This window comes from Mesoplodon bidens, assembly GCF_964165515.1.
Source record: "Mesoplodon bidens genome assembly, chromosome: 1".
NCBI lineage: Eukaryota > Metazoa > Chordata > Mammalia > Artiodactyla > Ziphiidae > Mesoplodon > Mesoplodon bidens.
The window spans coordinates 33,041,648-33,057,715 of NC_138176.1; the positions used below are offsets into that span (position 1 = coordinate 33,041,648).

A 16,068-nucleotide genomic window follows, 5' to 3' on the forward strand; every position below is an offset into this window, starting at 1 on the left:
TTCCAACCTGTGTCCCCTGCATTGGCAGGTGGATTCTTAACCACTGCACCACCAGGGAAGTCCCTCATGTAATTTCATAGAGACAGAGGAAGGTAGGCAAAATGAGAAGCCAGAGGAATTTGTTCCAAACAAAAGAACAGGAAAAAATTAAAAACCTGAAAAAAACAATTAATGAAAAAGAGATAGATAATTTACCAAATAAAGAGTTCAAAGTATTAGTAATAAGAATGCTAACTGAACTAGGGAAAAGAATAAAGAAACATACTGAGAATTTTAGCAAGGAACTAGAAATGTAAAAAGAACCAATCAGAACTGAAGAATACAATAACTGAAATAAAAAAACACACTAGGAATTAAGAGGAGACTAGGTAATACAGAAGAACACATAAGTGATCTGGAAAATAGAATAATGGAAATCACCAAATCAGAACAACAAAAAGAAAACCAAATTTTAAAAAAATGAGAGCAGTTTAAGGGACCTCTAAGACAGCATCAAGTGTATGAACACTTGCATCATAGGGTTCCCAGAAGGAGAAGAGAGAGAGTAAAGGGCCAAAAAGTATTTGATAAAATAATGGCTGAAAAAAATCCCAAACCTAAAGAAGGAAACAGATACCTAGGTCCAGGAAGCAGAGAGAGTCCCAAACAAGATGAACCCAAAAAACCCACACCAAGACATATAATAATTAAAATGGCAAAAGATAAAGATAAAGAGACAATTCTAAAGGCAGCAAGAGAAAAACAAAGAGTCATACAAAAGGGAACCTCATAAGGCTATATCAGCTGGTTTTTCTGCAGAAACTTTGCAAGCCAGAAGGAAGTGGCATGATATATTTAAAGTGTTGAGAGGGAAAAACCTACAACTTAGGATACTCTACTCAGCAAGGTTATCATTCAGAATTGAAGGAGAGAGAAAGAACTTCTCAGACAAGCAAAAACTAAAAGGGTTCATCAATCCTAAACCGACCCTAGAAGAAATATTAAAGGATCTTCTCTAAGTGGAAAAGAAAAGGCTACAACAAGAAGTAAGAAGTTATAGAAAAGGGAAAATCCCACTAGTAAAGGCAAATATACAGTAAAGGCTGTGGATCAACCACTTAAATAAGCTAGTACAAAGATTAAAAGACACAAATTGTAAAATCAACTATAAACACAATAAACAGTTTAGGGATAAACATGAAGATGTAAAATATGACATCAAAAACACAAAACAGGGGAGAGAGGAGTAAAAAAATGTAGATCTTTTAGAATATGTTTGAATTTAAATGAATACCAGTTTAAAACAAGTAGATACAGTTATAGGTCAACATATATAAATCCCATGGTAACTACAAATCAAAACCTACAATAGATACCCAAAAACTAGAGAGAAAGGAACACAAGCATACCACTAGAGAAACCACAAGGGAAGAAACTAAAAGAAAAGAATAGAGAAGAACTACAAAAACCACCAGAAACCAAGTAACAAAATGGTGGCAAGTACATGTCTATCTATCTGTCTATCTATCTTCTTAATGATTTCAGTTTGCTAATATTTTGTTGAGGACCTTTGCATCTATCTTCATCAGAGATATTGGCCTGGAATATTCTTTTTCTTTTTTTTAGTGTCTTTGTCTGATTTTGGTATCAGGGTAATGGTGGCCTCATAGAATGACTTTTGGAGTTTCCCTCCTCTTCAATTTTTTGGGGATAGTTTGAGAAGGTTAAGTATTAGCTCTTCTTTATATGTGTTTAAAGGGCTGGAACTCTCAGCCCTATTCCCTGACTTCCAGGGAGAGGGGACAGGTTGGATATTGAGTTAATTACCAATGGCCAGTGATTTAAATAATCATGCATCTGTTCCAGCCCCTATCCTGAAGCTATCTAGGGGACCACCAAGAGGTACCTTGTTAGCATGAACGCAGGTATATGCTTGAAAGGGGCTTATGAATATCAAAAGATACTTCTCTCACCCCCATCACTCAGGAAATTCCAAGGGTTTTAGAAGCTCTTGTGTCAGAACTGAGACAAAGATCAAATATATATTTATTATATCATAATATCACACCTTCCTAATGTGGGTGGCCCTCATTCAATCAGCTGAAGGCCTGAATACAACAAAAAGGTGGACCTTCCTGTGAATGAGAAGGAACTCCTCCTGCCTGACTGCTAATGAGGTGGGACACAGATCTTTATCAGCCTTCAGACTCAAACAAAAACACTGACACTTTGAGGGTCTTGAGCCCCCTGGCTTTCAGACTGGAACTTATGCCATTGGCTCCCCTGGGTCTCTAGCTTGCTGACTGCAGATCTTGGGATTTCTCAGCCTTCATTATTGCATGAGACAATTCTTTATATTAAAAATATATATATATATGGCATAAAGGCAGAAATGTAAAGAAATATATAAGGTGGTTGGAAGCAACCTAAATGTCCATCGGCAGACAAATGGATAAAGAAGATGTGGTACGTATATACAATGGAATACTACTCAGCCATAAAAAAGAAGGAAATTGGGTCATTTGTAGAGATGTGGATGGACCTAGAGACTGTCATACGGAGTGAAGTAAGTCAGAAAGAGAAAAACAAATATAGGATGTTAACGCACATTTGTGGAATCTAGAAAAATGGTACAGATGAACCAGTTTGCAAGGCAGAAAGAGAGACATAGATGTAGAGAACAAACATATGGACACCAAGGGGGGAAAGGAGGGTGGGATGAATTGTGAGATTGGGACTAACATATATACACTAATACGTATAAAATAGATAACTAATGAGAACCTGCTGCATAGCACAGGGAACTCCACTTCGCTGTACAGTAGAAACTAACACAACATTGTAAAACAACTATACCCCAATTTTAAAAAAAGAAAGGAAAAAGAAAAAAAAGAATATATAGATGTCTCTGTATAAGTGAATCAAGTTACTGTACACCCAAAAGAAACACAATATTGTAAATCAGCTATACTCCATTATAAAATTAAAATTTAAAAAATAAAAACCTAAAAAAAAAAGAAACATATAAGGCGGTAAGAGCTCTACAATCCACTTAAAGTGGTAAAAAAAAATTCTAAATAGACTATGAAAAGTTAAGTATGTATACTACAATCCTCAAAGAAACTTTAAAAAATATATACAAAAAGGTATAGTAAAAAATATAATAGATATATTAAAATGAAATACTAAGAAATGTTCAAATAACCTAATAATGTAGGAAAGAGAAAACAGTGGGACAAAAACAGATGGAACAAATGGAATACAAATAATAAAATGGTAGACCTAAGTCCAAACATAAGTAATTGCATTAAGTGTAAACAGTCTAAATATTCCAATTAAAAAAGAAATTGTCAAAAGGTATTAAAAAAGAAAACATAACCCAACTATATGTTATCTACAAAAAACTCACTTCAAATATAATTATATAGATACATTAAAAATAAAAAGATGAAAATATATACACCAGGTAAACACTAATCCAGAGAAGCTGGAGTGGCTATATAAACATCAGACAAAATAGAGTTCAGAGCAAAGAAAATTGCTAAGGATAAAGAGGAACATTGCACAATGATAAATGGGTTAATTCACCAGACGGCATAAATTCTAAATCTGTGTGCATCTAACAGCAGAGTTTCAAAATACATGGAGCAAAAACTGATAGAACTAAAAGAAGAAATGGACAAACTCATAATTACAGTTCGCAACTTCAATTCTCCTCTCTCAGTAACTGATAGAACTAGTATACAGAAAAACAGCAAGGATATAGAAAAACTAAACAATACTTTGATTAACTGGATCAGAAGTTATTCTTATCGGTAGGAGAATGATGAATAAACTATAATAGATAATATTCACAACCAGGGCTGTCACATAATATACAACTCCAGGGGTCCTTGCACATAAATTGTGAGTTGTGTGGCACACAAACTGCTTAAGTGCACGTAGTGGTCCTGCCCACACTTTAGAGTAATATGGATCTTTTAAGAAGAATAAATTAGTTTACTTGGAGTATTTTCACTATTTTTGAAGGACAAAAATAACATGCAGGAAAGCATATACAATGTGGTCCCATTTTTATAAAACAAGCAGGAACATATGCATATATGTATATATGTATACATGAGAATGTTGGTAAGTGGAAGATACCTGTTGGTAAGGGGGTGGGTGGAGTGAATAATGTGGGTGGAGGAGGGGAGAATAGTAGGACAGGGACCCAAGCAGAAAAGGAAAAGAAAAAGAAAACCTGCACTTTAAAACATGATCATTTTTATGCACAAATAATAAGTACCTCTAAAAATAATTTTAAAGTATTCTCAAATATAAAAAAGGAAAAATACTACTTTATTCGGTTACCTAAAATCTTTCAATGATTGATTTGCTATTATACTTTAAATAAAATACAAACTCTTTACCATGACCTATGTGATCTGGTCCTTGTCTGCCTCTCCAACCTTATGTGCTACTACCCTTTCCTCTCCATAAAAGCCTCTTTCTGGACTAGAGGCCTTTGTAATTGCAGTCTCCTCTGCCTGAAATGCTTTTGCCACAGGTCTTTGCATGACTGGCTTCCTCTCAACTGTGGAAGCCACAGATGCCTACCCAAAGCCATCCTCCCCTACTTCCTCACCAACAGAACCCTGATTTTATTGGGAGAGCAATATGTCCATTTAAAATACTTGATCTCCGGCCTCTCTTGTGGCTAGGAGTGATGCAATTCTGGCCAATGGAATATAAGTAGAAGTTACTGGACACAGCCTCCCGGAAAGCCTTTTAAAAGAGCTAAACCAGCGGCCTTTTCTACCTCCTCCTTCCCTTTCTGCATTTTCTTGTCATGAAAATGACTGCGAGGCTATGGCCTCTGTGGTTCCCAGGTCAGCAGTCTCAGTATCACCTGGGAACTTGTTATAAATGCAAATTATCAGGCCCCACCCCAGATCCCACTGAATCAGTAACTCTGAAGGTTAGGCCCAGCAATCTGTGTTTCAACAAACTCTTCAGGTGACTCTTAGGCATGCTGAAGTTTGAGAGCCACTGAGAAAGAGGATAGAAGTCTCCTTAGAGATGGTGAAGAAGACGGATGAAGACTAGTACACTTCTGACATCACAGAGCTACTGCACTAGAGTTGGACTGCCTCCTCCGCACTTGGCAGTTGTATAATCCCTATTTGGTTACGCTACTGTGATTAGGTTTCTGTTACATGCAACTGAATGCAATTCTATTTGATAAATCATCTTTTAAATCTCCGCTCAAACATTATCTCCGTGGAGAGGCCTTCCCTCACTACTCTGCTTATATCCTCCATCCCCAGCAAAGTCCTTCTGCATCATGCCAACCTTTTTGTTTCCTTTATAGCAGGAGTCCCCAGCCTCCCATCAGCGGCCTGTTAGGAACCGGGCCACCAAGCAGGAGGTGAGTGGCGGGCGAGTGAGCGAAGCTTCACCTGCCGCTCCCCACTGCTCGCATTACCGCCTGAGCCATCCCACCCCACCCCCTCCACTCCCCCACCGCCGTCCGTGGAAAAATTGTCTGCCATGAAACCTGTCCCTGGTGCCAAAAAGGTTGGGGACCACTGCTTTATAACATTCATCATACCCTGAAATGATCTCACTTACTTACTGTTTATTTGCTTATGAGCTGTTTCCCTTGTAAGAATGTAAACTTCCCTTGTAAGAATGTCTTTTCACTACTGTCCTCCAGCACATATAAAGTGTCTGGTACATAATGGATGCTTTGTAATTATTTGTGGAACGATTCATAGAATTTTATAATTGCATGTTACATTTAATATCATGTATTTTTAAAACAGTAAAATGAAAAAAATGGTTCATTATAGACAATCAAAATTTAGGAAAAATTTTTAGTTGAGAAACACATACACATATTTAAAAATGCATATAATACAGAATACAATACACACTTGCCTGTGAACACTTTCTACCTTACTCTTAAGTGGCCTATCAATTCTAAAACCACAAACAATTAACAAAATAGCTATGTAAACATTCAGTGTGTCACAAAAATGAACTGCATGAATTCAGCATTTCTTTGGCAAACTTGTCTTTTCATAGATACAATTTTGTGCTACCCCAATCAGTGTGAGAGACTTGTTAATAACAAAACTTCCTATAGCATTTAAACACAAACATTCAAATAAAAACAAAAATTCTGATCATTTTTCTCATGCATGCCAGAGGACATATATAACTAGGTTTTAACCTTGCAGAGAAAGCATTCTCTTTACCCACATACCCACTCTTTCTACTCCTCTGGTAATCTTGAGTTTGGTCCAAGACTAACACCCTGCAAATAAATGAGGTCTTCTCTGGCATCAACCTATGCAGGTATATTGGGGGAGGGGATACAGATTGAGGGTTCCCTGAGGATGAATTTGGGGTCTCTGCTCTCTGCTTGTGGGAGTGACTCAAGAAGCCCCAGTGCTACTACATTGGGAGAAGTGAATTTTCTTTTTATTACTTTTACCTCATATAAAACTGCTCTCATCATATAAAACCTTTGGAAATCTGTATCTTTTGATTAAAAAAATAAGTTGTTATGTGACATTTAAATAAACTGTATGAATACTCTTCTCAATGAAGCACAGAACAATCAAATACAAGAAAGTACAGTGTTTCCTACTTAGATACCTAACCACTCTTTCTTGAGGCCCTAGATGGGTCTCCTTGGGTTCAGCGTTGTGAAAGAAAAGCAGCAGAAAAGTGTCAGAGGCAGAATGGAGGGCTGCTCATTAAGAAAAAAAGGAGCTCTGGGATTTGGTAAGACCATTTTCTCCCTTTCTCACAGAATCAGGAAAGCATTTAGGTAGTGTTTCCTGGGAGTCCCTTCCAAATTCTTGGAGATGAAATGACTTCAGGTCAGTAGCATCTAAAGAGAAAATTTTTGAGAAGCCCCCAGAAGCTGTCCTCAACCCAACATGGCATATTTCCCTCTTATTCTTAACCAGTGAAATAATCTTCTATCTCATGAGAAGAAATGACCTTGGGTTTCTATTTGAATAACTTCTGCCTGGAATTCCATCAGAACCAGCATCAAATGTACTAGCCTCACTTCAGTAAAGACAACACTCTATAAGGCTGGGTTCTCACTCTTAACTGGTCAAGAGAGTTACCTGGGGAGCTTGTTTAAAATAATGTAGGTTCTGGAGCTGTACTCCCAGAGATCCCCATTCAATAGGTCCTGGATGAGATGTGGGATTCTGCATTTTCAATAAGGCTTTCCAGGTGATTTTGATGGAGGTGGTGTGGGGCCCCCAATTTGAGTAACACTGGCTCAGAGAGAAGCCAGAATTGCTTCTTTCCCAGAATAAGACCTACCTTAGACAGCGACCCAAGGTGCCAGACTTCCCAAAGTGTCCTCCCTGACGAGGTCTCTGGTGAGGAGGTCATTTATGCTTGTCCTCAAAGACTCAGGGAGTGAGTCTTGTGCCCAACTCTATAAGTGAACCAAAAATTGGGCTCACACTTGTCTGGATTTGAGGATAAATAGGAAAATCCCAAGTACTAGAAAAGTTTGGCTTCTGGTTGGGGACCTATGTACAATCTTTCCCTTTTCCCTTATTCCTTTTCACTGATATCGCGTTAATGAAGCCAAATAGACCCAAACAGATAATATGTTGTTTGGGTAGGGGTGAATATACACAGCTAAAGCAAATTCTGTCTGTGGAAATTCAGAGGAATGAATTCCAGTTTGATACACAGCATCAATAACTGACTGTACATCAGTGTATGGCATCTGGATAGGAAATCCTGCGACCTAGACAAATGACAGAATAACACGTAAAACCACATTACAGTCACGTAGGTGATGGAGAATTACTGTATGCAAAGAGATTACAGAAGCCTCAAAGAAATGGAAGTCATAAAATAATAATAATAGTTATCATTTTGTGGGTGCTTACTGTGTTCTAGGCACAATGCTAAATACTTCACATACATATTTAATCCTCAAACAACCCTATGAGGTAGGCTTTGTTATAATCCCCACTTTACAGAGAGAGGAGCAGAACCAGGTCTGTCTAATGCCAGAGCCTGCACACTTAACATTCCACATATTTGCACCCTTTCTGGAATAGCAAACTGCCAACAAGGAAACCTTGATCCTACAAGTGACAGATTTAAGGGAGCATTTTGGAAGAATTTATTTAACATTGATTCAGTTTATATTTATTGATAACTATATGACAGGATTAAAGGATACGGAACATGGTCCCACGTAAAATGATCTATTTAAGAATATACAAAGGACAATCATTAGCTTCTTTCAAGACTTAGTTTGCTTACTTTAGGAGGTTTTTCCTGATCTTTAAATCTGTTGATGTGCTCTTCTCTTGTGGTTGCATAGGACACTGTCCTTTCCTAGCTTATTTAATAAAATAGACTGCAATTACTCATTTTCTGGTCTATTTCTCTAACTAGCCCACAGTCTCTGTGAATGCTCAAGATTGTATCTGTCTTGTTTACTGTCATAACCCCAAGTGTCTAGCACAATGGCTGCCACATAGGATACAAATAATAGTTAACATTTATTAAGTGCTGGGTGCTATGGTTAAGCAGCTCACTTAATCCTCACCACAACCACAAAGCAGGTAACTCTTTTTATCCCTGTTTATCTTGAGCCGTGGGGTAGAAGTTATAGAGAAGTTAGGTAATCTGGTCAAAGTTAATGAGTGGTTGAGCCAGGATTTGAACCCAAGCTGCAGGATTCGGTCTAGGTTTATGAATGTGTGTTATTAAATAGCAGATAATTTTACAAAGGAACTCCAAGTTTTAAACCTTGGCTTATACTTAACTATGCTTTGCTTATCTCTTTACCCCCTAATTCTAGTAAAAAGAAAGCAAAGCAAAACAACTTCCTCCCTATTCCTGAATGAATAGTGCCTGCAGATCCCTCCCTGGCAGCCTGAGTATAAACTCCCAACAGATTCCTTCCTTTCTTCTCTTAGAGGGTTTCCCGAGGAGACATCTTCTAGTCTACGGGATAGTAGAGGGAAGGAATATCACTTTTGGGAGGCTGGGGCTTCCAAAAACCCACTGGAACACTTCATAGGGAAAAGGAGGTGAGAGGATTCCAGAACTAAGGATATCACAGGGGAAGAAAAGAAGGACCCGAACAGTACACCAGATGCCCACCATGTTTGATTATGGACTTAACTGAGTTTGAAGTGCCTTTCTACCATCCAGGATGATGTCAAATGTGCTGGTGAATATATGAGAGGAGGTCAGAAGTCCAGGCTGGATGTATAAATTTGAGAATAATTTGCATGTAGAAGATATTAAAGCTTGCCTGTAGTCCTCTTGCCCAGAAGCAAGGACATGGAATCCATTCTATTACTACCATCTAGAAATCATTTTTTAGTTTCTTAGTTGCAGGTGGCTTCCTTTTGGGTATCTCTTTCCAAAGTTTGTGGTTTATACATTAAAAAACTGATTCCAAGAAAATGTCATGCAATCTGGTCATGGTACTAGTTACTCACTACATTTGAAATTTCTCAGCCTGTAAGTAAATGCATTTTAATGCCATAGCATGTATCACCTAAGATCAAGATAAAAGGCATTTCAGGGATACTTAAGATTAGTATCATCTGGCAATTAATAACATAGATAAAACAACTGACATTAATGCATTAAATCATATACAAACCCAATAAAATTGTAGCAGTCTTTCAAATTCACTCTCTTCTTCAGATGAAACAAAGTTTCCGGTGCCAAGCTCTAACTTAGGAAGGATTTGTCTTAAAATGAAAGTACATTGTCTATTCCAACGTGTTGGCTGTTTAGGTCGCCATTCCATTATTTTATATTTCAGAGTTCTTTCAATCCTAAGGTAAGAATGCGAAGATTATTTTATGATAAATTACAACTCATTTAAATAAATGTGAAAAAAGTTTTGTCACTTTTTCTCAAGTATGAGAATGATACTTTTTTGATTTAGGAGAAAACCAGACCTCTATGGCTAGGGATATCTGCCATCATTCACATTAATCAAGTCCAGGAGAGAGCAGGCTCTTGCTTGGCTTGAGAAAGCAAGACGCTTCCTGGGGTAGCCAGCAATTAGCTCTCAAAGGCACATCTTTTTTCCAGTTACCTGTGTGTAGGCAGCTGCCTACTGGGTGTGATTTGCCTACCATCTGATTACTGGGTTGGCATTCCTATTCTCCAAGACCCTCCTTTGACATAAGACATTGTGTTTCCAAGAAATGCCTTTATAAAAATTCAGATATCTCATCTGGGATAATGTTAGCAGGAATGGGGTAACTGGATCAGTTAATTCAGCAAGCAGAATTGGGAGGAAATGAAGCACTGGACTGACCAGTATGATGAGCAGTTTCCCCTACCAGAATGTATGCTCCACAAGGGCAGGGAGTTTTGCCTACCTATGCCACCTCTAAAACAGTGCCTGCTGAGGAACTGTTTTGGGGAGGGGAGGAAGTGGAGCACAGTGTGAGTTGGTTGATGGAAGCTTCTCCTCTGGGCAGAATCACTGTGTGCTACAGAAGAAGCTGCTGGGCCTCTCCTCTTGGCTGAGTCTATAAAGTAACTAAGTGGTTTCGAGTTTGCAGAGAGTCTCAGTCACAGCTATATGCCAGAATCACCTGTAGGACTTTATCAAAATATTTCACTATCTTCCAGATAGTGATTCAACAGGTGTGGTCTTGGACTCTGGCACCTATTTTTTAAAATAGTTCTAGAAGCAATTTCTGATGAAAACCAGAAGTTGGGGACCATTTTCCTAGTGCTTTTATTCCTTTTTTGTTAAGAGTTGGGGAAGAAGGAGGGGAATAAGAGGTGAGAGTTGTGTGCTAGTGAGAAAAGGGAGTGGTCAAATGATTTTTGTCATATTCTGTTTCAATTAGTTGGTAGCGGCTTACATGCCAGCCTGCTGTGTCAGCATGAGTCACTGGAGGTAGTCAGATCTAGAAGCTTCTGACACATCTGGAGTAGGAGTGAGGTCTGCTGCAAGGCTGTGACCCTTTGGGCTTGACTCAACAACTCCTCCGGACGTGTGTGGGGGGGGAGGGGGCCTATGAGGGACAGTGCTGATGCTGCCGCCACCCAGCTTGGCTGTTTTTGCCACACACCAAGTTGTGGGCCATTTACCTTCCTGTCCTTTCAAGAAGTGTTAGCTACTGCATTATTATTACTATACGGCTCAACAGGTGTCTGTGTTGAGAACTTCCTAACGGCAGCCCACAATGTTTTCCAGATGCAACCATATTTAACTTGGCATGTTTTTTCAAGAAGTGCCGCGGATAGCAGCGGGGCTGGTTTTTGATGCATGCACCAAGAGATAGATGACTCAGTGGAAGTAACTATTATAATCTCCATTTCATGCTTCTGTTGCTGAATCTAATGGGTATTTTGAGAGACTGGGTTAGAGGACTGAAGGGTGGCTGAATGAGAGGTTAGAGAGAAAACATGATAATCATAATATATAAATAGAGATCATACCTGTTCTTTAGATCTTCTACCATGCTTTTATTAGTATCAGAATAAATTATTTCTTCAGGCTGAAATACAGAAAACTGAAAGTTAGAAAAGATTCTAGGGAGACCATCTTTATGTCAGTTGCCCCTTGGAGTGCTGAGTATAATGAGGGTGAACCTAAACCCGTCTCATGTGGCAAAAACACTCAGTGGTAGAGGCACAAAGGTAACACAGATCACAGTGTTCCCTTTGATTTTAATACTACTTCACCAGGGCATGGAAGGGAGAATGGATTTACAAAAGATATTTTTCATGACAGAAAAAGACAGATCTGCTACCCCCATCCATTTATTCACACAAGCATTTGACATGCTTATTGATTCTACCAGATAATCTTGGAAGCTGCACTGGTATCTTCCACTTATTAACTGTGACCTTGGTGAAGTCACTTAACCTCTGTGAGTCTCAGTTACCACCTCTTTTAAAAAGGGACAATAACAGTACCTACTTCCCTGGGATCATGCAAAGATTTTAAAATAAAGTAATACCTGTAAAGCCTGGCACATATTGTTCAACAAAGATCAGATACTATTGTTATTATTACTCTTGTAACATGGTGTATCATCTTCCTCCTTTGATTATTTGTTCCTTTCAGCAGGCGGGAGTTAGGTCTCTGTGTTTGCATGTACGCATGTGCACACACTCGCACATACATGCAGAGTCCATTTCAATCTCCCCGTCTCCAAGCCTTTGCCCCAGGCACCCCAGCAACAGCAGAGAGCAATGCTCTACCATGTTTCCCCATGTTGCCCCCTGAGCAGGATTTTCTGGGAAGAGGAGAGGACTTCTCTAAGCCCCTCCCCACTACCTAACCCATTCCTCCCCTCCCTTCAGGGCTCATATAGACAAGAGTGAGGGGTTGGGTTTAGGCGGTTTTAACTTAGGATATTTCTGAGCTGAGAAATAGAGGAGCTATAGAGACACGGACGGATGTTTCCCCCTCATGAGTGGAATGAGGGTTGTACGAAAAGAAGGAAACATTTGCTAGGCCTCTAGGTCTTAGAAAATTTCAGGAGTGATTTGAGGGGGCTCAGTCTGTCAGATGATGATCTAAGCCAGTGGCTCCCAAAATGTGGCCCCCAGACCAGCAACCTCAGACCCAGTGATTCAGAAACTCTGAGGGTAAGGCCCAGCAATCCATTTTTCCACAAGCCCTCCAGAAGGTTCTGATGCCTGCCGTGGTTGGAGAACCACTACATTAGAGCATAGGCTCAAGCACAGTGAACTTCCCCACAGTGAACACGGCAGGAGATGAGGGATACTGGAGAAAGGGAAGCATAAACTGCAGCATCATCTTACAGGGGCCACCAACTATCACAGTCAGGACAGGTAAACTGAACTCCCTGATTGCTGTCACCAACCACTGTCTGCCCCTCCAAAACAATTCCCTGCACCCCTATCCTGGCAACTCTTATGGATTCGTTAGGCCACTTTCAGGCCTGAAAAAGAGGCCTGGGTTATGTTGACTTGATAAGTTTATGGAGTATTAGTCTATTTTCTTTTCAGGCAAAGGCCCGTTTCAGGGAATTCATATCCTTCAAAACTTCGAGAGGATTTCCCTGTTAACTCCATCTCTGAATACCCATATTCTCATCATACACACTCAAATTTGTGTTCTCAATTGTGATTAAGAAAAAAAACAGGGCTTCCCTGGTGGCGCAGTGGTTGAGAATCTGCCTGCCAATGCAGGGGACACGGGTTCGAGCCCTGGTCTGGGAAGATCCCACATGCCGTGGAGCAACTAGCCCCATGAGCCACAATTACTGAGCCTGCGTGTCTGGAGCCTGTGCTCCGCAACAGGAGAGGCCGCGATAGTGAGAGGCCCGCGCACCGCGATGAGGAGTGGCCCCCACTTGCCGCAACTAGAGAAAGCCCTCGCACAGAAACGAAGAGCCAACACAGCCATAAATTAATTAATTAATTTAAAGAGAAAAAGAAAAAAAAACAACAACAGTGTTCACCACAGATAGTGGTTTATTCCAGTATGTGTGTGACAAGGCAGAAGATCAAGGGCCATTAACCCACAGGAAAGAAATCAGTAGGGATACAAGTCAAAAGCAACTATGAATTTTATATTTATATATTCAACTTGACAAAGGGTTTAGTGGCTTTTAAAACTACAATTTTGATTATGGCAGCCCTTGCCTTGGTGATGTTGGCTTCTGACTGTCCTCTGCTCACTCCCTGGCAGCAGCCAGGCTGGCCTTTCAGCTCCTTGGCAGACATCTGCTTGCCACTGCAGGTCTTCATGCCTGCCGTTCCCGCTCTGTGCTGGGAACATTCTCCTCCTTAACTTTCATCTAGACCAGCTCCTGCTCACCCTTCTTCACTCTGCTAGTCATCATCATTTTCCCCAGGAAGCCCCTGCAACTCCCCTTCACCTCAGGCCTCCTGCTGAGTGCTCCCAAAAGCACATTCATTTCTTCTCTAATAGCATTTATCGCTCTGTACAGCAAATGCTCGTTTCCTTCTATTTCCTCCTCTAGAACACAAGCTCCAAGAGCACTGAGACATGTCTTTTTCCTTGTGGTACCTATACCTAAAACAGTGCTGGCCCGCTGCAGCACTCAATAAGCATTATCTGAATTAATAAGAGAATGATTAATAGAAACAAAAAAACTCCACTCTAAATATATCATTCTCCCCCCCCCAGGAGGCAGCAATACTTTGGTCACAACTTTGGGATGGGAAAAGCAAGCAAGGTCTGTGGATGCCATAAATGTGGTTTGCTCAAAAGAGATAAGCACATTTCCCCTTCCTTATAATGACTTTACAAACATCTGCAAGGAGAATGCTCAGAAGGATGCACAAGGAGCTACCAACAGCGGCTGTTTCTTAGAAAGTGGGGAAAAGATGTTGAAGAGGAGAGAAACTCTTCACTTTATACCCTTTGATACTGTTTGATTTTTCTCCCCACAACCACCATTCCTTCTTTTTGATATTATGAACTATGTCAAACATTCTCAGATAAAGCACTGAGAATAATGTAATGAACATCCACCCAACATACATACCACCAAGCTACATCTAATCTTTGCATTCTTCCACACTTGTTGTAGGTTGTTTTAAAAGATGTAAAACATTACAGATAGATTTGAAGTACTCTGTATACTGCTCCCTGATATCATTCTTTTTATTCCTCTTTCCAGAGGTAAACTTTACCCTAAATTTGGTGTTTATCATTCCCATGCAAGCTTTTACACTATCACTATATATCTCTATATACGTAAACAACATATATTTTTCAAACAAGTGTGTCATTTCACATCTTCTTTACTTTGCTTAACATTACATTTTTTATATTCATTCACGTTGATAACAGTGGCTCTAGATCAGTAGTTCTCAACCTTGGCTGCATGTGGGATCACCTGGGGAGCTTTAAGTAAAACCAATGTGTGGGCTCTTCCCTCAGCGATTCTGATACAATGCATGTACAGCCAAGTTGAGAACTACAGTAAATTAGTTTCATATATTCTTTTTTTTACTGCTGTATAGAATACTTTATAGTAGGAGTATTCATAACTCATGTGCCCATTTTCTGGTTGATGAATTGTTTCCTTTTATTTATTTATTTTTTGCTCTTTCAAGCAATTCAGTAATGACCATCGTGTACTTGTCTCCCTGTGCGTGTACCTCTAGGGTATATACTTAGAAGATGAACTGGTGGATCAGAGGCTGAGTTTCTTCAGCTTTACCAACCTTACCATATTGCTTTCTAAAGTGTTTATAGCAATTCACACTCCCACCATTTCTCTGCCTTTTTGCCAATACTAGATGTGATCACACTTTTTAAAAAGTTTTGCCAATCTTCTACATGTGAAATAGTGTTTTATTGTTTTAAATTGCATTTCTCTCATTATGAGTGACGTTGAGCCCTAGAGTTTCTGCTTCTGTGAATTGTCTTCTTCCTATTTTTCCATTGTCCTTTTTCTCATCCCCCTCTCTTCCTTCCTCTGGGTCATAGCTTCTAGTTTTTGAACTTCACAGTTGCTTGCGCACTGCCATACCATGGCTCTCAATCCAGAAACAGCTGTCGAAATGGAATTTGGGTGCCTTCCCAAAGCAGTAGTGAGTACATCATAGATCCCCTGGACAAGCCACCTGGTGATTAGGTTGGTTCCTGATTCTCAGCTCTGTACTTTGGTCTCTTACCTCCTGAGCCCCAGGCAGTGAGTCTGCTGCTTTTCTTTCCCGTCTTCTCTCAAGAGTAGCAAAGTAGGGGAGCCACAACACAGTCCCTGGCTTCAAAACGTGAGACTGGCTCTGGTTCTCTGGATTTCATGAAGCATTTTCAGACCTTGGTGCCAACCTCTTTGGGCCCCACTCACTGCTAGTGTTTCCGTCCTGCTTCTATTCCATGAGATAACTATCATGGTTTGGAGCCCAGATAAGCCTTCTGTTTTTCAATTTTTATACTTTATCATTGTTATGGATATGTAGTAGAAGGGCTAGGTCAAAGTAAGAACTTATTACACCATTTTGACATTATTATTTTTTATGTTTCATGATGAACATTTAAAAATTTTTATTTTAAAACCTAAACTCACAATTAAGATAATACCTTCTTCTCAATTCCTCTTTTCTGCA

General features: G+C 39.7%; 1 protein-coding gene across 1 annotated transcript in view; it reads right to left on the minus strand.

The window, feature by feature from the left end:
* Positions 1–7,561: 7,561 nt before the first annotated feature.
* Positions 7,562–16,068, minus strand: part of CC2D2B (coiled-coil and C2 domain containing 2B) — a gene marked incomplete at both ends in the record, with an annotated part of 101,052 nt that continues 92,545 nt past the window's right edge. The window contains 3 exons of the mRNA XM_081217801.1: positions 7,562–7,750; positions 9,638–9,815; positions 11,446–11,504. Coding sequence (XP_081073927.1) covers positions 7,562–7,750; positions 9,638–9,815; positions 11,446–11,504 — 426 coding nt within the window. The remainder of the gene's footprint in view (positions 7,751–9,637; positions 9,816–11,445; positions 11,505–16,068) is intronic.